General features: G+C 37.4%; 1 protein-coding gene across 2 annotated transcripts in view; it reads left to right on the top strand.

The window, feature by feature from the left end:
• CD2AP (CD2 associated protein) overlaps positions 1-23,501 on the top strand; it is an 86,400-nt gene that overhangs the window by 4,356 nt on the left and 58,543 nt on the right. For both annotated transcript variants that reach the window (XM_034426816.3, XM_034426815.3), the window contains exons 2-3: positions 9,837-9,997; positions 17,107-17,254. In XM_034426816.3, coding sequence (XP_034282707.2) covers positions 9,837-9,997; positions 17,107-17,254 — 309 coding nt within the window. The remainder of the gene's footprint in view (positions 1-9,836; positions 9,998-17,106; positions 17,255-23,501) is intronic.

Below are 23,501 nucleotides of genomic sequence, written 5' to 3'. Positions count from 1 at the left end.
ACAATTAGTTTCATGTACAGTATTATTAGCTTTAGACAATTCTAGTGCTCAAATACGAATAATCATCAGGAGTTCTGGGAAATTTTTTAATCTAGCGAGTTCTGCAACCATGTTTATACAATGTTGTAAAGTTCTGGTGATAGAAAATTGTTTACATTGGATAACATCAGTCACCCATTTAATATTCATTGGCAATAAAACTTGAAACTTAACATTATTATATCCAAATACAGCATAGAACAATGCATTTAAAAAAAAAAAAAACTTCACATAGTAAGAAGGGGGAAGTGTACAAAACCTATCACAATTATAGCCAAAATTCCCATAACAGATACTAAAAACCAGAGTAATAAAAATATGTACTAGTGGGGATATAAAATCCATATTGCTACTGTGCAGTTATTTTCCTTCTCCATCTGGGTAATATTTGATGTTTGGCCTAAATGGGATCCAGTTTCCACTGCTTGGATCAAGAGGGTGAACAATATTGCAGCTCAGAAACAGCAAAAGGATCAGAAGTAGAGTAAGAACTTCAGTATTTGGCCAATAATCGTGTCAGGATTTTTCCTATAGTCTAGGCTTGTAATCTTGTCATACACTTCCCTGCCGTCTTATAGTTCAGAGGAAAGTTTTAAAAAATTTTTTTAACATTTCTTCCCTATATACATTCATTTCCTGCTTTTCCTGTTTCTGTGCACGCTTTTATCTACTATTCTCCCATGTTTCTTTATCAGGGTAGAGCTCCCTTTTTAAGGGAGTTAAAGCATTCAGTGATGTGGTGTCTTCATCAGGAAATACAAAATAGAATAATATAAATTAGTAATAGTGAAAATAAGAATAGAATAGTGAGATGCCAGAATTTTAGAACCTTATTTTAAATATTTCCATTCAAAGTTTGAAGACTTTAATGTTTTTCAGAACATAAATAGCATTACAAAAGTAGTATCAGAAACTACCCTTGATATTCATTTTTTTCTGAAGTGTCTAGAGAATTGATACAAAACAACAAGATTTTTGGGCAGGTTGGTAATTGCCTTTGCAGTAATATTAACTGGTTTCCAAGAAATACATTAGCGTATACTTAATAACTCTATTTTGTGGGGAGAAAATTAGTATAAAAATGAATGGGTTCCTTGATTTCAGTTGGAAAACAAAAGAAAGAGGAAAGTTGGATTTGGCCATATTTAGTATTAAATCAGGCTTATCCGGGAGATATCCAAATGGAAAATGATTGACTTGAAACCAGAACCTTCCTTAGCTTTATTAGAAAATCAGGAAAAAAGAGCACTATTTCTGTTCCTATTCTTCTCAGATGCTTAGATTTGGTTATATAGAGGAATAAAAATTCCATAAATTGGATGTAAATAAAGTTCTGGACAATATGCTTCTGGAAATATTAATATGGGCTGTGTTGGTCTTAGTCCTTGATACTTTCAAACAAATCATAGAACATTAGGTTTAAATTGTCCAGGAATTACTACCACAATTATTCCTGTCTCTTTATATGATGTAGTGCAAAATAGATGGCATTTTTGTTTAGGAGTGGATGAGGATTTAACTTTAGGACAACTGTTAGATGATAATGATACCATTTTCTGTGTTAATGAAAAAATATCTTTTGTTGCAACCCAATGATAATACTCTACTGTATTTTAACATTGTATTGTAATATTTCAGTTTTGAACAGTGACGTTTTCAACTTTAGAAACATCTAATTTATTAGAAGTGATCACTGCTTGATATAAAAAAGAGCAGATTTTATATTTGTTGTTTTTATTTATTGTTGTACGTTGCCCAAAATGGTTTTTTGACTGACTGACCAACAGACAGACAGACAGACAATGTACATTAATTTGATAAGCAAATTTTAAAGAATGGAATAGGGAACAGGAAATGCCATTTATTTTACATAGTAGGAAACTGTCTTAATAGCTTAACAAAAATTTCAGCAGATCTTAGGCCCATTATATTTATATAAAAGAGGAATGAGTAAATCATGTCTTTGGATATGTAATGAAAATAATTCTTTATTAAAACATACGTTTTTGCTTTGTTCTAAGGATATACATATATGCACAATAATATATTTTCATTTCATTTCATTTTCATTTTATTTGATTTATATACCGCCCTACTCCCGAAGGACTCAGGGTGGTGAACAGCCACAAGATAAAACACATAAATACAAAATTTAAAAGCAAAGTAAAACCGAATTAAACAATTTGGCCCAAGACAGATTTAAAACACCCCAATAATTTATTGACAAGGTTAAATACGTACCTGTCCAGACTTTTTTTAAACTATGTACGGTACTTGTTACATGGAAATTAATGACTGGACAATAGAAATGGATGCTATGTTCTCTTCTTATTGTTAAGAAACTAGTTCTTCAAAATAGAAAATGTATGGCTTCAGTTACTGAATAAATTCGGTAGAATATAACATGTTACTTGCCATTTATGTTACTGCAAGGATCAGCAATATAAAATCCTGGATAGTGTCCGTAGCATTCCAACATTAAATATATGAACATTAACTTTTTAATGGCAGAAATCTCAGATGTCTGTAGTTTCATATATAAGGATGAAGAAATCACAATATTTTCATACTCTTGCATAAGATCTCATGCTATTTCAGACATTTTATTATCTATTTGGATACCTAAGAGGAGTGATCTATTATATGATGCACTGAAATCCTGCTAGATTCTGTGGTATTTGAAGCATTGCCTGTACATTGTCAAGCTCAACTTTGCCTCCCTAAGAAGTAGAATATTACAGTTGCCACATAAATTTTATACCCAAACAGAACAAATCATATACAGTCTTGTCTGCAGTCAACTGATTGACCATTGTTTCAGACTATATATCTCCTTTTTTCAATATACTGCTAGATGTTATATATTACTAAATGTAGTCATCTTAAAAATGAAAAGTTTGAACTGATTGTTTTTTTTTTTAATTACTAGTTTACTCCAGGAAAATTAAGTACAGTTTTGTGCACTGGATGTACACAAAAACAAAAGTCATTTCCTTGTTCTCCTAGTATTGATAATTGAATCCATGTCTCAATTCTTTTTCTGGAGAAATCTGACATGTTATATTGTAGGTAAGGTGTTGAAAAATTGGTGATAATTTTGTTTATAATGAATGCTGCTGTCATTCTAAGCAGGACCAGCCTCCCTGGCCCAACATAGCCAAATTGTGTTGTTGTCTGTCTGGGTGCTATAAATGTTAATATCTTGAAGTAGCAGTGACTCTGGAATCATTTTGGGAGTAGTAGGTAAGCACATTCCAACCTGGAGCGTTACTTGGCTATCTTAGGATGTATATTTCAGGCTATTAATAATTTCAACAAGCAAATTATATACTTCACTTCATGTTGTGGAAATTTACTAGCTGATTCACAATTAAATAAACATTTCAGCCTTGGGATACACATTAGAAGTATATTATCTAGAGGGCAGTTCACACAGGGAACAGTGGAAATTGCTTCTGTGTAAATACAAATAGTATACATTGCAGTATTAACAGTAATTTTGGAACAGGGTGGAGTGGAGCTTGAAAAAGAGATCTACAGATTGCCAGGCACTTTATCAAGCAAGTTTCTTGGGCAATATTATTTCATATAATCTCAAAGGTGGCATTAACTCTTTGCAGTGGTGGGATTCAATTTTTTTAACAACCGGTTCTGTGGGCGTGGCTTAGTTGGGGTGTGTGGCTTGGTGGTCATGTAACCGGGTGGGCGTGGCTAGCTGGTCATGTGACCGGTGGGCGTGGCTATCTGCATAGGGACTACAGAGGGCTGAAAAAAGTCATTTCTGACTGGTCCTCGCACTTTTGACCGGTCCTCGCACTTATGACCATCCTCACATTTATGCCCGTTGCGGCATTCTTAACAACCGTGTCACTCATTTCACAACTGCTTCTCTTCATCATGGTGACAAGATAGGGCAAAAACGTAAAATGTGAGGACAGTCGTAAGTTCGAGGACTGGTCAAAAGTGTGAGGACCAGTCAAAAATAACTTTTTCAGCCCTCTGAGTAGTCCATATGCACAAAAGGACTACCCAGAGGGCTGAAAAAAGTGATTTCTGACAGGTCCTCGCACTTTTGACCGGTCTTCGTACTTATGACTGGTCATCATTTATGCCCACTGTAGCATTCTTAACAATCGTGTCACTCATTTCACAACTGCTTCTCTTCACCATGGTGACAAGATAGGGCAAAAACGTAAAATGTGAAGACAGTCTTAAGTTCGAGGACTGGTCAAAAGTGCGAGGACCAGTCAGAATTTTTTCAGCCCTCTGAGTAGTCCATATGCATAAAAGGATACAGCAATAGAGAGGGATGAAGGAAGGAAAGGGAAATTAGAGTAGGAGTGAGAGGAAGAGAGGGAGGAAGAGAGGAGGAGAAGGCGAAAGGAAGAGGAAGTAGGGAGGAGAAGAAGAAGGGGAGGAAGAGAAAGTAAGAAGGAAAGAAAAGAGAGAGGTGGTAGGTTTGAGGAGAAAGATTGCTATACAATAAAAAAGATGAAAGGGAAGAAAGCCAACCCCAAACAAATATAAAGATATTAAGATAAAGAATGAATTGTTAAACTTTAAAGAATAAAAGAGAACAAATATGAATAAATAACAATAATTAGAAACACACATACAAACATACAATGTATTTTCTTTGAACAGAATATTTGGCTGGTTCACAAATTTAAACAGTGTTTAGTCATTTCAATTAAATTTACAATTTCTATATTTCCTTTTTGCCATATTTATTCCTCATCTATTTTTGTAAAAAACCAATATCCTTCATCTTCATCTCTAATCTTAATCAAATTCAATTTTTCCCTTCTATTCTATATTAAACCCCTTCCCATTGTCATCTATTTTTATATCCATCCTCACATTGGTTAATTATGTAATATTACAGTTGTTTAATATAAATTCAACATTTTAATATAAAGCAATTAGTTATATAACTACCTTTTTTGTATATTAATCAATATGAACATGAATATTCCAATTATTTCCATGCAATCCAATTTCTTACAAATCAATTAATTATATTTACCAATAATAATAAACCAAATAATTTCCCCCATATATTCCTCCAAACCACAACTTAACCATTTCTGCTTTCAACACAATATACAATTAATAGTATCTCAATTATTACAATTCCCTAGTTAAATAGAGCTTTTTTTCTTTTGTGTTTTAAAATCTTGAACTCTCCTCTTTTCCCCTAAATTTGCCCGCCCCTCGCCCACCACTATTTATTGGCAATATTTATTGGCACTATTTATTGGCAATAAATAGTGGTGCGGAGGGGCGGGGCAAGGGGCGGGGCGAGCCAGCAATTTAACAAAGGGTTCGGCCGAACCCCCTAGAACCGGCAGAATCCCACCACTGACTCTATGACAGAAATACCTTCACACTCTTGTATTACTGCCAGTGAGAAAATAATCACTTCAATTAATATAATTGGGAGGAATTTCCATGCATCAAATTTTTATTTCTATAATTTTCTCTGTTTCAAGGATCATAGATTTTTAAATGATTATTAATGTTATCACATCTGTACTCATGCTGCTGTTTCTTACCCATGATTTCCAGACTTTGACTTAATCTAGATTGTTCCAATGGTATAATTTTATGAAAAATTCAAATTCATTGTAATGGGACTTCAGCTCTGTTGATGGCTTTTCTACTCGATAATTCAAGTGAGTTTTATTTTGACAACATTTTACAAAATAGTATAACATAGTGCATATTAATTAAGAATACTTGAATACCAGTATTATTAAGATGCTTGACCGTCCTTATGCCCATAACCAGATGTTGACTACTATAGCACTGGTGTATTACCATTCAAGTTTTAGCAATAAACTTCAGTTGCTTTTTTAAAATCGTGTTTCTGTCTTTTAAGTATGAAAAATCCATATTTATATAAAATTCTTGGAAGTTTCCTTTTTTCTTTTTAAACATTGCTTATTACTTGAACAGGAAACATTTATGCAGTAAATGTTTGTGGCCTTTTGTGTGGTAGAAAAATGGCAGATGCTCAAAGACAACTAAAATTAACTCTTGATTATTGACTTCCATAGGCAGGATAGTTCTAAGGCTATGATTTGGAACAGAAGTACCTGCCGATGATAACTTTTGTTTTACTGCTGTACAAAGTTTATCTATAGAATTCAGTAGTGAAGTCTCATGTATATATGATAGAGTTGTAGCTTCTTGGCCTTCTCTGTAAGCACAGTGTTGGGCTTTAAACTTGCACAGGACAATATTTTGAAACCTTTTCTTACTGGCAAAAGTTATGTCAATAAGCCCATACCAGTGCTATGGCTTTTTTCATTTCCTAAGAAATTGTATGCAATATACCTCATAACTAAAAAAAATACAGTTTTTCTGTGCACTGATAGATTTTGAGCACAATAAAAAAGCAGTACTAGAAACACGGATATCAGGGAGAAGATAACTTTAGAATCATTTGGAGGTGTTACAGCATAGGACTTAACACTAAAAGATATTTTGTGATGTGATATTCAGCACCAGTATCATATAAAGGAAGTAGTCATAGTATGTCTCTCAGAACCTTTCCAACATTTAGTATATGTTTTTTAAAATAATATGGCAAATTTCTTCTAGATATATTATAATGCAGTGAAAGCTATTACAATAGTACACCTTTTTCTCAGTTTTTCAATTAAAAAAAGTTTTCCAGAGCAGTTCATAAAGTTTAGAAATAAAAAGGCTTTGCCTATGAAGTAGAAGAAAAGTTCAGTTTTGTATAATAACTTATACTTAACAGATTTCCATAAAGGTAGAAATGTGCACAAATTATTAAGAACCAATGCTTTTTCCCCCTTGCATGACTTCTTCAATAGCAGATAGTGAGTGGAGAGAGAGGCTTGATTTTTCAAGTACTTGTTAATAAAATGGGAAGGATTTTAGCAGGGATTAGCAAGCTTTTCAAACAGGTGCCTTTGATAATTTTGAATGGGAGAAATAACCCAAAACACTTTGTCTGAAATACTATTTTTTAAAAAATATTATTTTAGACAAAGAACTAGTTTGCCTGAAGTCGTACAAGAATTCACACAACAGAAACATTGCAAAATTTTGGCATTTAAAAATCTATTTTCAAAAATTAGGTCAATGAGTACTAGTGCCATCTAGTGATATTTCTGGTGAATGTTTATGGCTTACAAAACATTTTAATAGAATTTGTAAATCTAGCTAGTATTGGTTTCTTGATAAACTTGAAGCAATTGAAATATAGTGGTTGTTAGGGATGCCCAACTCAAAAGAGAACATTTGAACTTTTTCCATTGACAAAAGAATTTTGGAAAGAAAGTTGGTAGAAAATATACAATTAAATTATTATTCAAAATGGTGTCTTCTGTTGTACAAGAAAAATATTTTTTTCCTATTCCCATGTTTATCTTAATTTAACAAGAAACCGCTTTCTCTGGATATTTGCAGAATAATGCTATTGCACTGCTGGGAACTTAATTATCAAGAAAAAAACCTTCAGAGATGCATTCCTAAATACGTAAAAGAATCTCAGCTTCCAACTTAGCCCATAGAGTTTAGGCCTATGACATAAGTTATTAAAGGGAATTGCCACACAATTTAGTTTGGCATATTCACAATGAAAAAAACTGATTTTTATGAAAGATTCAGTTGGTGAAAATAACAAGTTTAACTAGGTCTCCTCCAATACTATAATCAGGGATCTACAAGTTATAATTCAATTTGATAGTGAAGTGATTATTTTTGCTAGTGAGATAGTTGGAATCCCACCATGATTATGCTATAGTATTATATGTATTTATCAATTTGAAAACTCTATAATTAAATTATTATGATAAATCAGGACTTTAAATATTTTCCTTTTATTTTCAGTCAATTTCACTATACAGGTAGTCCTCAACTTATCACCATAATTGAGCCCAAAATTTATGTTGCCAAGTGAGACATTTGTTAAGTGACTTTTTTGCCCCATTTTACGACCTTTCTTGCCAGAATTGTTAGTAACATGGTTGTTAAGTGAATCTGGCTTCCCCATTGACTTTACTTGTCTGATCACATGACCTACTGCAACTGGCGTAAACATGAGTCAGGTAACAAGCATCTGAACTTCGGCCATAGGGATGCTGCCACAGTCGTAAGTGTGAAAAATGGTCATGAATTACTTTTTCAAGTGCTGCTGTAACTTTGAACTGTCATTAAATGAACTGTTGTAAGTGGAGAACTACCTGTACCATATACAGCTGGTTTTGGACTTACTAATCACAGTTGTGACCAGCAATTCCTCTAGGCCAGGGGTGGGCAACTGTGGCCCTTTTACAACCTGTGGACTTCAACTCCCAGAATTCCTGAGACAGCTTGGCTGTCTCAGGAATTCTGTTTAACAGCTGACAGCTTAACCAAGCTGTCTCAGGAATTCTGGGAGTTGAAGTCCACAGGTTGTAAAAGGGCCACAGTTGCCCACCTCTGCTCTAGGCAATGCAGCCATAGAATAAAAGTCACCTGAGCACACCTGACATGTTCCATCAGTCCCAGCTGCAAATTGCCCATTGTTTAAGGATTAAACGATGTGACTAAAACTTCCTGTCAACTTTCCTATTGACAATGCTAGTTGGAAGCGGGCTCTTAAGGTTACAGTAGCCACTCACTTGATATTTATAATTGTAAATGCATATTGGTTGCTCAGTGATTAAATTGCAGTGATGACCACAAGGATGCTTGCAATAACTGCAACTTTGAGGACAGGTTTAAAGTCAGTGCCATCATAACTTAAAACAGTTGCTATCTATATTCTAACCATAAAAGACTGATTCTTTTCTTACTGTTAATTATTTCTGATTTTGATTCTTCTTATAGTGCAATGCTATGCATACATACCAAGGAGGAAATTTCACTCAGTTCAGTGATTAATTTCAATCTAGGAGGAAGATTAAATTTGGTCAGCTATTTGAAATAGGAATTTTAAGTTTTAAATTGAGATGTAGATACTGTTTTAGAGGAATTTTGCTGGTGTGTATCTGTGAGTCCTTGTTGGCTCATGGCAACTGCTTGGAGAAGTCCCTGCAGTTTTCTTGGCAAGATTTTTGGAAGTAGTTTGCCATTGCCTCTTTCCTAGGGATGAGAGAGAGAGATTGACTGGGCCTGATGTCACTTTGATGGTTTTGTGCCTAAGATGAGACCTAAACTGATGGTGCTTTTACAACAAAGGTGCTTTTTTTCATAGATTCCATAGACACTTAACCACAACACCAAATTGGCTCTCTTTAAACTGTTATAATTCATCTTTTTTTGATTTGGGGATGTTTTTTCTCTTCAATCTTCATAGTGTTTCTTGTGCCTCCCCTTGTTCTCTTTCACATAAATTAAAAGTACCAAATCTGTTCCTCATGTTGACCTTATAATCTGACTATATACCCTCTCTAAGTCATAGCTTGATTGCAGTAGCATAAATTAAAGAACCCCTTCTTGAAATGTTAGGGTAGCCAAGTTCTTTGGGAAGTTTGCAGCTGTCCCCAGGTTGTTCTATGTGTACACATAGCCACTTCATTTTATGGATGATCTTCGTATACCTGGTACCTGTAAATGCACATGCAGTTTCACTTGACTCCCAAAGATAAGATTGTTTTAACTTCAAGGAGTGTTTTGCTGTGCTAATATACTTTGCAAAGCAACCTTATTGAATGCTTTGTATAGCTCTTCTGAAAGCCCTGTGTTCATTTTCACTTTATATTTTTTTAAATGTAATTTTTTAAAATATTTTTATAGGTTTTATTCAACTAAACTGACTTTTTCTTTCCTTACCACAGTTGAATATGTTGTGGAATATAATTATGATGCTGTACATGATGATGAGCTAACCATTCGAGTTGGTGAAATCATAAGGAATGTAAAAAAGCTTGAAGAGGAAGGATGGCTAGAAGGAGAACTAAATGGGAAAAGGGGCATGTTCCCTGATAACTTTGTTAAGGTAAGCATTCATTATTCATTAAAGTTGTTGGTTAACTTGATTTATTATATCTATATTAAGAGCCATGGTGATGCAGTGGTTAGAATGCAGTTCTGCAGGCTACTTCTGCTTACTGCCGGCTGCCCGCAGTTCGGCAGTTCAATTCTGAGTGATACAAGTTTGACTCAGCCTTCCATCCTTCTGAGGTCAGTAAAATGAGGACCCAGATTGTTGGGGGCAATATGCTGACTCTATAAACTGCTTAGAGAGGGCTGTAAAGCACTGTGAAGCGGTATATAAATCTAAGTGCTATTCTATACTGGTGAGAATTTAGTTTAGAGATCAGAAATAATCAGAAAAGGGTGTTTGAAGAGTGGTGTAACATAGCATATTTACATAAGATATTTCAGTGTGCTTTTTTTATCCTGTCTTTATTATTTTTATAAATAACTCAATACTGAACATATCTAATAGTCCCTTCTCCTCTTATTTTCCATGGAGCAACAACCTCGTGAGGTGGGTTGGGCTGAGAAGTGAGTAGCTGACCCAAAGTCACTTAGCCGGCTTTCATGCCTAAGGCAGGGCTGATGGCATTTCCTTTCGTTAATATTTCTGTAGTGAGTAATCACTACATCCTTTTTATATGTAGATGCTAGTTGTGCTTTGAACTGCTAGTAAAATAGTAGGTATTCAATTCGTGCTAATTTGGTCATGATAAAAATAATATACTTGCCTTCAGTGGCCTTACATGTCTAGTCATGACCATCCCATCCAAAATACTTAATAGAGTGCAGGAAATTGTGACATCAATATGTCCTGATAGGTAATAAAGAAAAGTAATATGTTTTACTAGTGGATACTATTTCACTAATAGGCAAAAATAGTTTTTAAAATTGATTTTCTGGAGCAAAACTAGAAACATACCTAGATAGTTCCTAATGTTATTTATTTATCTTTTCGTAAACATTCAAAAGTCCAGTGCTTCCATAATTTTAAGTCAGGAAACATGACTTATGATTCAGGCTTCTTTGCACATATATCATTCAAAATATGAACACAGTCATCCTGTTCACATAAATATTGAAAATATTGAAATAGGAGCAACTAGGAGCAAACTACTGTATAATAATGTAATTATTCATTACATTATCTAAAAGTAATGTAATGAATAATTTAAAAACCGGTGATATCACAGCAAGAAAACTCGTGTGCAAAATAATAATCATTTACAGCTGAGGAGGACTCAGTTCTCAGTCATGCTTAAAAAACTTCTGAAGGAAGCCGTGTTGTAATGGCCTTTCTAATTGCCAATAGTTTTGGCATTGACTTGATCCAGGAAAAATCCTGTTCCCTAGCAGAGAAGTGGCAGCAGAAAAGAACCTTGTTTTCCAGAGTGGGGACCAAACCTGAACCCTCAGTTCTTAGTCTTATTAGATGGGCAGATACCACTGAGATCAGGTCATCCCAAAACTTTAAAAGTGACAAAACAATACATTGAATGTACCCCGAAACCAACCAGTAATAGTGCAACTCTTAGAGTTAGAGGTGTTAATTCACATAGAATAAATTCTTTGTATTACAAATGTTTCACAAGCAAAATTATGCTTCTTACCTGTATAGTCCAGAATTTATCAATTTTACCTAGCCAAAGAATCCCTCCCTGTCTTCCAAATTCCAACGATCTTGTGTATCATGACAGTAAGAACCATAAAATAAAAATTCATTTAAAATATAATATTCTGCTTTTATTACTGGTTCTAAAATAGAATTAATTACTATTAATTACTAAATTAATAGTAATTATGTCTTTTTTTTTAAAGAATCCTCAGACTATTCTAATCTGGATTAATTAGATGTGGGAATCTTGAGGGTATCAAGAACAAATTATTATAAATAATAATTTATTAAATGTATATGGCATCCAATTCCCAAGGACTCTGGGTAGTTAGCACCAATATAAAACAGGTGAATAATTCAGTATTCTAGCATTTTCCCCATGAAATATTCCATTGTTAGATCAAATGATATTCACGGCCAGGACACACACTATATTAGGATTTGACAGATGCTTTGGACAAAGCATGACCCGAGTCACCATTTTGTACCTAATACATCCTTGATGAAATCAAGTAATTTAACCAAAATAGAGCGTTGCAACCCCTTCCAAATTTCTATCTGAAGAAATTTGAAGTTAGCCTGCATTTGTGAATCTGGATTTATGTTATTGCAGTGCAACCTCTATTAATTGAGAAGGCAGATCCTCAGAGCTGCACAGAAACCCTTTTTAGTCCTTTTCCATCCTTGAGGCAATAGAATGCATTTGTAGCACATGGCAAAACTGTGTCCAGAGCACTTGATCATGCTGTATAGGAAGGTGCCCTTAGCATCCTCTGCAGGCCCCAACCTTGCCTGTGTTTGCACACAATGGAAGCCATGATTTAGCAACGGCAGTGGCTGGGTCACATAGCACTGATTGGAAGGACGGCAAATATAACTCCTTTTATACTAATACGGGTTAAATATCAGCACCAAAGAAGACTAGGCAAGCATTTTGGTTGAATTAACTTTTTTTTAAAAAAATATAATTCTTTAATAATCCTTTTATACTCACAGATCCTAAATTCATAGACATAAAAAGCAAAAAATACAAAGCATATCTCTAGGCTTTACAGGAAAAGAGATGGGAAAAGATCTGAGAAGTGTAAATAGCAGGTTCCTCACTGACGATGGACATTATTAATTTTGTAAAAAAGTATTTTGGGAAAAGGGTAATGGCCAGTAACATAAAGCTGCAGACAGATATTCTCTTAGATGAACTGTACCACTGAGTACAAAGGGATAATAACTTTTGTGTGGAGTGGAGGATTGTTGATCTTCCTTCACAGGTATAAGTAGGTATTGCTACAAGCGTAGGCAAACCAGGAAATGTTTGCTTAGTTAATATTTGAACTTTGGCCACTGCAACAACTAGGTAAAAAATTCTGCAACATATACACCTGGGTGTGTTGAAGCAAATATGTCTTTAGAGCCAGTAAGTTCTTTTTTAAAAAATTCTTGCTAGAAGTTCCTAAACCTAATTAAATCATGATGTTTTTATTTTTTAAATGATTTAGGGGATTATGTAATGTCATGGCATTGCCTAAAGGACTGTTTGCAAATAATATATTTTTTCAGGCTCAGACAGCTGTTTATTTTTCATAAACTTTATTTATTTGGATTTAGATAATGTTTTAGTTGGGATATGGATTTAGATATTGCTTCCATTTTATGGGCTTTAATGAATTTAGCAAGGTAAAGTTAAGCTGCAGAATTTACTAATTGATTTCATTGTGCATTTGTTTTTTAGCCTTGCTGAAAGGAAAAAACAAAGTAGGCAATTTTTAAGATATTTTCAAATAAAAGTCAGCTCTTTTGAAAAAAAAACCTGACCAACTCTCTAACTTGTTAAGGCTGAAACAAACGGAATGCTTTATTTTCTTATGCATCCAGTTATTTAAATCAGCTTCCTTATGGTAACTCTGCTGGGAAATTTTTGGTGAGGAATTTTTAATTGTATTGTTGATAACTGAAATAATAATTAATTATAATTTCTAAATTATTTTTATTCCTATATTAGAGATTTTTTAACTCTTCCTGAGTTCTAATGAAAGGCATTGATGACGGGTTTGCTGGTATCTAATGCACAAAATACTAATACTATACTAATATGTAGGTGATACTGGCAATTGTGATGCAGTCCATAGGTAACAGTATTAATTTAAAACAACGCAGAGAAAATACTCAAACATTTTCTGCTAAACTGCTTACATGCTTGTACCAGGATAACCTTAAATTGTTTTTACCTGCTGTTTGGTATTCGTTGCATTGCTAATGTAATGGTAGCTTCAGTTTTAATAATCTGACTTGGATGTCATGTAAGGATATAAATAGTACACAGAAATGTAGAGCTTGAGATGGGGGAAGCATTTCCTATCAGGAAACTCAGATTGTTTATGCAGCCAAAAGAGTAATGCAAAAATATTTGGGAAAGAACTTGCAAATGCTACAATCAGAACTGAGCATGTATTGTTCAGTGACTAAGAAATATTGAATAAGGGTCAAAAAATGGAAAATTAAGAGGAAGTGGAAAGGAGTAGACTGGAATAAGTACTTGAATTCTAAGAAGGACTCCAGAAGCTGCAGATTTCACTTTGTGTTCAAATAAGGGATCATGTTGTTTTGCTAGAGTTAGGTTGTTACTGAACTGGAAAAAAAAAAGAAATATTGTAAAAAAGAGTGACGTTGAGCTGGTTATGCCCACCCTGGTCTCCTGAGGTCAAACACAACCCTGATGTGGCCCTCAATGAAATTGAGTTTGACACTCCTGCCTCCATTTCTTTTTTACAATATTTCTTTTTTTTTTCACTCCTGCCTTCAGTGATTCCCTTAACAATTGTGGCAAGACAGGTCATAAAATGGAACAAAACTCACTGAATACCTGTCTTGCCTAGCAACTGAAATTTTGGACTCAATTGTGCTTGTAAGTTGAATACTACCTGTATTATTTAAATAGGCCTTTGAGGTTGCCATAAAATACACAGACAGCATCACCACCAGATGGATTTGTAACTGGCTGATACACTTCTCTCAATGTGTAATCCTTAATGGATCTACATCTATATGGATGGAAGTAAGCAGTGGGGTTCCCAAATGTTTTTCCTTAGGCTCAGTACTCTTTAATATATTCATAAACAATTTAGATGGGGGAATAGAAGGGGAACTCATCAGATTTGCAGATGACACCAACCTGGCACGAATAGCCAGCACCCCAGAAGATAAGCTCAAGATCCACATGGATCTTGACAAATTTGAACACTGGGAACCTAACTAATAAAATGAAATTCAATATAGAGAAAAGAAAGCTTTTACACCTAGGCAAGAAAAACCAAATGTACAGGTATAGAATAGGTGGAACCTGGCTCAATAGCTGCAACTGTGAGAGGGATCTAGGAGTCCTAGGAGACAGCCACTTAAATATGAGCAGGCTATATACTACAGCCACCAAAAAAGCCAATGCAGTCCTAGGCTGCATTAACGGATGGATGGAATCAATATCACATGAAGTGTTAGTTCCACTTTACAATTGCCTTGATAAGACCACACTTGGATTATTGCATCCAGTTTTGGTCGCCACAATATAAAAAAAAGATGTTGAGACTCTGGAAAGAGTGCAGAGAAAAGCAGCAGAGATGATTAGGAGACTGGAGGCTAAAATATATGAAGAACAGTTACAAGAATTGAATATGTCTAGCCTAGTAAAAAGGTGTAGGAGTGACATGATAGCAGTGTTTCAGGATTTGAGGGGTTGCCACAAAGAAGGGGGGGGTCAACTTATTTTCCAAAGCACCAGAAGGCAAGATAAGAAACAATGGATGGAAACTAACCAAGGAGAGCAGCAACCTGGAACTAAGGAGAAATTAGCAGTGAGAACAATTAACCAGTGGGACGGCTTGCCTTCAGAAGTTGTGAGTGCTCCATCACTGGAGGTTTCTAAGAAGAGATTGGACAGCCATTTATCCAGAATGGTACAGAGTTTCCTGCTTAAGCAGGGGGTTGGACTAGAACACCTCCAAGATCCCTTGCAATTCAGTCTATTATTCTGTCTAACTCAGTCTGCTATTCTATCTACACAGTGTGGGTGAGGACTTGGGCTTCCTTCGCTCAAGTCACATCACTCCAGCCAGTGATAGGAGACAAACTGGCCTTACTCTTGCCAAGAGGCAATAGCATAAAGAAATTAAGAGTGCATTATGATTTGTACTTTGACATTGTATCAACATATTTATCATAGTAGGCTGCTATTGCATAGCTTTCTTTTTATGTGGTGAGAATTGGCAACTCCTCATGGTATAGTCATGTGTATTGAAAAATATCTCAAGACTGTCTTTGAAATAAAATCATAAGGATTACTTAGCTACCTGATTGCCATTTGTTGGAGAATGGAAATGAGAAGTTCCAGGAATCATATTTTTTTCCTGCTGGCATAGAAATAACTTTCTTCCAGAGGTTAAATGTTATTCAGCCTGCTGCAAGTTTTCCATATTTTTGGGCAGAGTAAAACTTTTTGTCAAATAGAAATCAAGAACTCTTGAAATTTTCTTAATATGCTTAAAATAATTAATATGAAATTAAATTTTAAGAGCTTAATTAATATTTTATCTAGTTTGCTAGTAAACTATGATGGTTATAGCGTATCTTGTGAAAGTGATGGGAATGTATATGTTTTATTTTGATTATTTGGAAAGAGTTTGAGCCAGGGAATCCTGAGCAAGTGGATAAGATCCTTTCTCTACCACCTGTGGATTCTGGATTCATGTTCTTCCTGGCTGGTTAAGGATTCCAAGGAGATGGCATGTGAATGGTTCCAAGCAGTAGTTAATGTCTCATTATGGGATGGGGATGTTCTCCCTGCTTGGATGGGAGTAGTGTTGCGCCCCTTTCTTAAGAGACCAACCTTGAACCCAAGATCAATGATAATTTTTGTCCTCTCTACAGCATTTCATTTTCTGGGAAACCAGCAGGAACTTTACTTGCCTAACAACTAGAACTCAGTTAATGGTGGCAGCTGAGACTGAGATTGCCATCACTAAGCAATGCAGTCAAACTTTATGACTGCATCACTTAATGATGGGAATTCCAGTGCCAAAGCTGAGGACTATCTGTAATCACAATTCAGGCCAAGTTGAGATAGTATTGGTGGTGTGTGCAGATGACTTCTGGAAAGGTCAGACTTGGGCTGATACATCCATCCTGGCCTTTCTGGATCTCTCAGCAGCACTATTTGCTAAGGTAAGGTTGGAGCCACAAATATGTGGGAGAGTACTTTGGGGATGGCAGGGCAAGATGTAGTTTTTTGCTGCTAATATTATTGCCCCTTTTTGAGTGGTGCTGTGGCCTAGAGGTGAAGATCTCACCTTCCACTCGGCTAAATTTCTTCTGCTCAACCTTTCTAGGTGTGTGCCTGTTAAATGTGCTCATTTTTGCAATTTATATTTGTATGGCAGGAAAATGACACTAAACAAATTATATTTATTTTCCTATGAACCAGACAGTTAACATGGGCAATTAATTTCTCATTTTATATTTACCAGGAAGTTAAAAGAGAAATTGAATCTAAAGAAGATGGTTTGCCAGTCAAAAGAGAAAGGCATGGAAATGTGGCCAACCTTGTTCAGCGTATGAGTACTTATGGGCTTCCAACCGGAGCATTCCAGCCTCAGGGTAAAGGCTTCAGAAGAAGTATGTATTGTAGTTGATTTCTCCAGTACAGTACTTTTAAAAACATATATATATTCCTGAAGTCACAAAGGAGTGGAGAGAGGCTTAATTTGATCTTTATTGGGTTAGAAAAGTGCTATTGTATTTTTGAATTGATGTCTTTATTCATAAAGTGGGAAATTTGAAAGCTCTATTTAGAGAAACCCTTTAAGTATCTGTAAGTTGTTTGAGTGACCTATCTGTTTCTTTCCTGCCTTCTAGGAAAAAACAAATGGGATGTCCCTTCTTACAGGGTACTCTGAACTTGCATTATCCTTTGCTAAGGGTAGGTTCTGAATAGTGATAGCTGGAATATTAAACATTCCAGTCAGTCTGTGTGTCTGCCAATCCATTGAAATGATTATTCTAAGAAATGTAGATTCTTTGGTGCTCTCTGAGTTTGGTTGTTGCTTGCAAAATTTTTATTATCAAACTAGGTAACATTATCAGTACAAATGAGTGTGGAGTTTGCTCCTGTGTTAACTGTAATAACTTGCCCTGTGTCAGGCCCAAACCCGAAGATTATGCAGCGAGATTCTGTTGAGTCAAAACCTTTATTTGCTTAGATCTAATGGGCAGAGTCTTGCAAAACTAAAACTATAATCTTTTAATCTACTAGACATATCTTGAGAGATTCTAGGGTGTGGCTACTCTCATTCCCTTCTCCCCTTGCCCCATCCAGAACAGAACTGCATAGTCTCTTAATCTGGGCCTCTCTCAGTAAAGCTCTGTGTTTACTAAAACTCTTAATCTATTGATTCTCCAGTGTACATTCCATTACACCCTGCCAGTTTTGGTGGGAGTATGGTTTTCTTCTTGGTAGTTCCTTGCTTCAAGTATTTTCTGCTTGATTATTTGTCTGTTGTTAATCCCTGCTTGTTTATCTGGGTGTTGGCCACTGGAGAGGATATGTTCTGGAGTTTTGAGTGGGTTTTTTTGTTAGTTTTTTTTTGGGGGGGTATTTCTCTTTTGAAGAGTGTGTAAATATGCTTTATCTCTACAATAGTAAGTGGCTATTATTATTATTATTATTTATTTTATTCAATTTGTATACCGCTCTTCTCCTAGTGGACTCAGGGCGATGCATAGCCAGAACTAAAACACATACCAATACAAAATTTAAAATTATTAAAAGAATTACATAACTTTGGCCCAAATTTAAAATAATTCGAATTAAAACCCATTGACAATTTAAAAGCTAAAAAACTAAAAAAGACTAAAAAGGGGGGGGGGTTCATGCCAGCCCTGCTTGATGGAAAAGAAAAGTTTTCAGGGCACGGCGAAAGACCCGGAGATCCGATATCCTTCATATCTCCGGGGGCAAATCGTTCCAGAGGGCAGGAGCTGCCACAAAGAAGGCCCTCCCCCTGGGGGTCGCCAGCCGACATTGCCTGGCTGACGGCACCCTGAGGAGTCCCTCTCTGTGGGAGCGTACTGGTCGGTGGGAAGCTATCGGCGGCAGAAGGCGGTCCCGCAAATATTGATAGCTTATTTATCTGAATGCCAAGTTTCCAGTAATTCCCTAGCATTTAGGGATTTATCTTGGCCCAAGATGCCTGCAGTTTCTGAGCTGTGATTGTGTCTGTTCATGTGTTGTGAGATTCAGGAGTTTTCATTGTGTCTTTTGATTGCTAGTTGGTATTCATGGATTCACTTTGCTAGTCTTCTGCTTGCCTGTCCTACACACAGGTAGTCCTTGTACTACCACAATTGGGATCAGAATTTTGGTCACTAAACTATGCAATCATTAAGTGAGTCATCACATGACTGGACCTGATTGTATGACCATTTTATATGGTTGTTAAGCAAATCACCATGGTTATTAAGTGAATCATGTGCTTTAAATAAATCACATAGTTATGTGACTTAGACTTCCTCATTTGACTTAGCTTGTTGGAAGCCGGCTAGGCAGGTTAGAAATTGCAGTCATGTGACATCCCCTAGACACTGCAACTGTCATAAATGCACTGGTTGCTGTGCACCCAAATTGCCATCACATCATTGCAGGGATGGTGTAAGAATTGTAGCTTTGAGGATGAGTTGCCAGTCACTTTTTCCAAAGCCGTTTATATCTAGTAATAAAGCAGACTGAGAGTTCAAATGAAATTACTTTGATAGACCTTAAATCAGGATACAGGTTGATAACAGTAGGTTAGAAAATGGATTAAAGGGGTTTTTGTCAGGACCAGACTTATATTCTTTATTTTCCTGCATGTTAGATTTAAAATGTTGTAGTTGTTGTTAGTACAGAATGCAGTGTAAATTTAAGTTGGAGTAGTAGTATTGGAGTTTGGAACTAAAAGGCCCAGATACGAAAGAAAATTAGATCTAATAAGTAATTAACCATGACCCTTTTCAAAATTTATATTCATGTTGAATAATCCTAACTCATTGTTTGTTTGTTTTTTAAAGAAGGAAACCACATTTTCCAGCATGTAAAACTTTAGGCACTTAACCTTCAAATTGTAGATTTGTAGATTTCCCTAAGTGAAATGATGCTAATACAACCTTTGCATGGTATAGTGTTAAGAATTTTTGAATGCATACAGAACTTTTGTTCAAAGTTGTTCACAGATGAAAAACAAGAAAGCAGTGACTTGCAGTAAATTGGTCATCCTTCCAGCTGATTCAGTGCTGCTAAACTAAAGTGAATATAATCCAGAGTCCAAATTCTCTCCATCCATCTCTTACTGACTAGCTGATATCTGATATCTCTGGTGGGATTTCAAGAAGGGAAAGTCATTCCCTAAAGTACTACTCTGCTTAGTCTTTTTTCCTTGCAGAATGAAAAAGGAATTCTTTCCATGTGCCTGAGGTGGTTCTTCCTTTCATTACGTACCGTATTTTCCGGCGTATAAGACGACTGGGCGTATAAGACGACCCTCAAATTTTCCTGTTAAAATATAGGGTTTGGGCTATACTCGCCATATAAGACTACCCCTCTTCCAACGCACACCAAATAAAAATTAAAAAAACATCAACTGGCTCACCCACAATGTAAAAGCAGCTGTGCTAGACCCAAAATGGCCCCTGAAACAAGCAGGAACCTCACACAGCCACAAAAAGCCACAAAAAACAACTTTCACACTTTACACACACACAACACAACACAACACAACTGGCTCATCCACAATGTAAAAGCAGCTGTGCTAGACCCAAAATGGCCCCTGCAACAAGCAGGAACCTCACACAGCCACAAAAAGCCCAAAAACCCAACTTTCACACTTTACACACACAAAATTCCACATACAGCTTTGTGAGATTTTGTGTGTTTGTGTAGTTAGAGTGAAACACTACAGAAACACACTAAATCTCAGAAAGCTGCACAAATATTATTTTATTTTATTTTATTTTTATTTTTATATGAAAGCTAAATTTAAAACTTCCTAAACTTTAAATGGCTAGGTCTAAAAAAGAACAACTAAAAAAAACCCCAATTAACTATTTTTTTTTTAAAGATCCCAAAGGGGAAAAAAACTTACCCAATAGAATAGGGGTCTCCAACCTTGGCAACTTTAAGACTTGTAGACTTCAACTCCCAGAATTCCTCAGCCAGCTTTGTTTTGCTGGCTGAGGAATTCTGGGAGTTGAAGTCCACAACTCCCTGCCTGCTTGATTGCAGGCAGGGAGTTGCTTGCTGATGGAATGGATTCAGGCAAGCGAAGCAAGGCAAGCAGCTAAGGTAGTGGTTCTCAACCTTCCTAATGCCGCGACCCTTTAATACAGTTCCTCATGTTGTGGTGATCCCCAACAATAAAGTTATTCCTAAAACCATCAAAAATATGTGTTTTCCTATGGTCTTAGGCCAGGGGTCCCCAACCTTTTGGACCTCAGGGACCACCAACTTCATAATTTTAAATTTTGCGGACCACTAATACGAATCCAGTGCACCGCTTGCTGAAGCACCTGGACTCCCAGTACGGGATGGGGTCCTTCAGGCACTCTCCCTCCTGTCTGTCTCTCTCTCTCTGTCTCCCACTCTTTCTCTCTCATTCTCTCTTTCTCTCTCTCTCATTTTCGCGCTCTCTCTCTCCCTCTCTTTCTTTCTCTCCCACTCTTTCTCATTCTCTCTTTCTCTCTCCCCCTCTCTCATTCTCTTTCTCTCTCCCCCTCTCTCATTCTTTCTTTCCCCCACTCTTTCTCTCTCTCCCCCCTCATTCTCTTTCTCCCCCCTCTTTCTCATTTTCTCTCTCTCTCTCTCATTCTCTCTCTGATTCTTTGATTCTCTTTGATTCTCTGTCTCTTTCTCATTCTCTCTCTCTCTCTCTCTCTCTGATTCTCTCTGTCTCTGTCTCTTTCTCTCATTCTCTTTGATTCTGTCTTTTTCTCTCTTTCTCTCTCTGTCTCACTCTGATTCTCTCTCTCATTCTCTCTCTGATTCTTTGATTCTCTTTGATTCTGTCTCTTTCTCTGTCTCTCATTCTCTCTCTCTCACTCTCTCTGATTCTCTCTGTCTCTTTCTCTCATTCTCTTTCATTCTGTCTTTCTCTCTCTTTCTCTCTCTGTCTCACTCTGATTCTCTCTCTCTCATTCTCCCTTTCATTCTTTGTCTCTTTCTCTCTCTGTCTCATTCTGATTCTCTCTTTCTCTCTCATTCTCTCTCTCTCTCATCTCATGGGCCAGCCAGTGTCTTGGGGCTGAGAGGAAGTCAAGCATCTCCCTGAGAGACTGAGGGCCGAAAGAAGTGTGGGAGCGAAGCACTACTTGAACTTGTGCGGCATGAGCATTCGCCTTGGTATATTTGCGCCAGCCGATGGCCAAGGCAGCCCTCATCTGTCTGCTGAAAGTGCAGCATCAGGATTCTGCCTTGCTATATTTGCGGCGCAAGGCAGCCTTTGTTTCCTGCTGCTTGGGACTCAGAGCGGTAAATAGCGTCTGATCCGGAGAGCAGCTGGATTTTGCTCTCTAATCCGGATGCCAAATCGGCCCTCTGCAAACTCTCGTCTCTCGAGGAGCGCTCCCTGAAGCGGGGCTGGAAACTTTGGTTGGACTGCTTGAGAGAGGAGAGCTTGCAGGGGGGCGATTTGGTGTCTGCAATGGAGAGCGGCATCCGGCTTTTTCTCTCCGCTGTAAGAGCGCTGTAAGAGTGGCAGCCCTCATCTCCTAATGCTTGGGACTCGGAGCGGTAAATGGTGACTGGTCCGGGAAGCAGCTGGATTTTGCAGTCCCAAGCATTAGGAGATGAGGGCTGCCACTCTTACAGCGCTCTTAAAGCGGAGAGAAAAAGCCGGATGCCGCTCTCCATTGCAGACATCAGATCGCCCCCCTGCAAGCTTTCCTCTCTTAAGCAGTCCAACCAAAGTTTCCAGCCCCGCTTCAGGGAGCGCTCCTCGAGAGACGAGAGTTTGCAGGGGGCTGATTTGGCATCTGGATTAGAGAGCAAAATCCAGCTGCTCTCCGGACCAGTCACCATTTTCCACTCCGAGTCCCAAGCATTAGGAGATGAGGGCTGCCACTCTTACAGCGCTCTTACAGCGGAGAGAAAAAGCCGGATGCCGCTCTCCATTGCGGACAACAGATCGCCCCCCTGCAAGCTTTCCTCTCTCAAGCAGTCCAACCAAAGTTTCCAGCCCCGCTTCAGGGAGCGCTCCTCGAGAGACGAGAGTTTGCAGGGGGCTGATTTGGCATCTGGATTAGAGAGCAAAATCCAGCTGCTCTCCGGACCAGTCACCATTTACCACTCCGAGTCCCAAGCATTAGGAGATGAGGGCTGCCACTCTTACAGCGCTCTTACAGCGGAGAGAAAAAGCCGGATGCCGCTCTCCATTGCGGACACCAGATCGCCCCCCTGCAAGCTTTCCTCTCTCAAGCAGTCCAACCAAAGTTTCCAGCCCCGCTTCAGGGAGCGCTCCTTGAGAGACGAGAGTTTGCAGGGGGCTGATTTGGCATCTGGATTAGAGAGCAAAATCCAGCTGCTCTCCGGACCAGTCACCATTTACCACTCCGAGTCCCAAGCATTAGGAGATGAGGGCTGCCACTCTTACAGCGCTCTTACAGCGGAGAGAAAAAGCCGGATGCCGCTCTCCATTGCAGACATCAGATCGCCCCCCTGCAAGCTCTCCTCTCTCAAGCAGTCCAACCAAAGTTTCCAGCCCCGCTTCAGGGAGCGCTCCTCTAGAGACGAGAGTTTGCAGGGGGCCGATTTGGCATCTGGATTAGAGAGCAAAATCCAGCTGCTCTCCGGATCAGGAGCCATTTACCACTCTGAGTCCCAGGCAACAGAAGAGGA

This window comes from Pantherophis guttatus, chromosome 1 (assembly GCF_059756535.1).
Source record: "Pantherophis guttatus breed Tessera chromosome 1, ASM5975653v1, whole genome shotgun sequence".
Lineage (NCBI taxonomy): Eukaryota > Metazoa > Chordata > Lepidosauria > Squamata > Colubridae > Pantherophis > Pantherophis guttatus.
The sequence above is the reverse complement of the archived record's forward strand: the minus strand, read 5'-3'. Positions and strand labels throughout refer to the sequence as shown.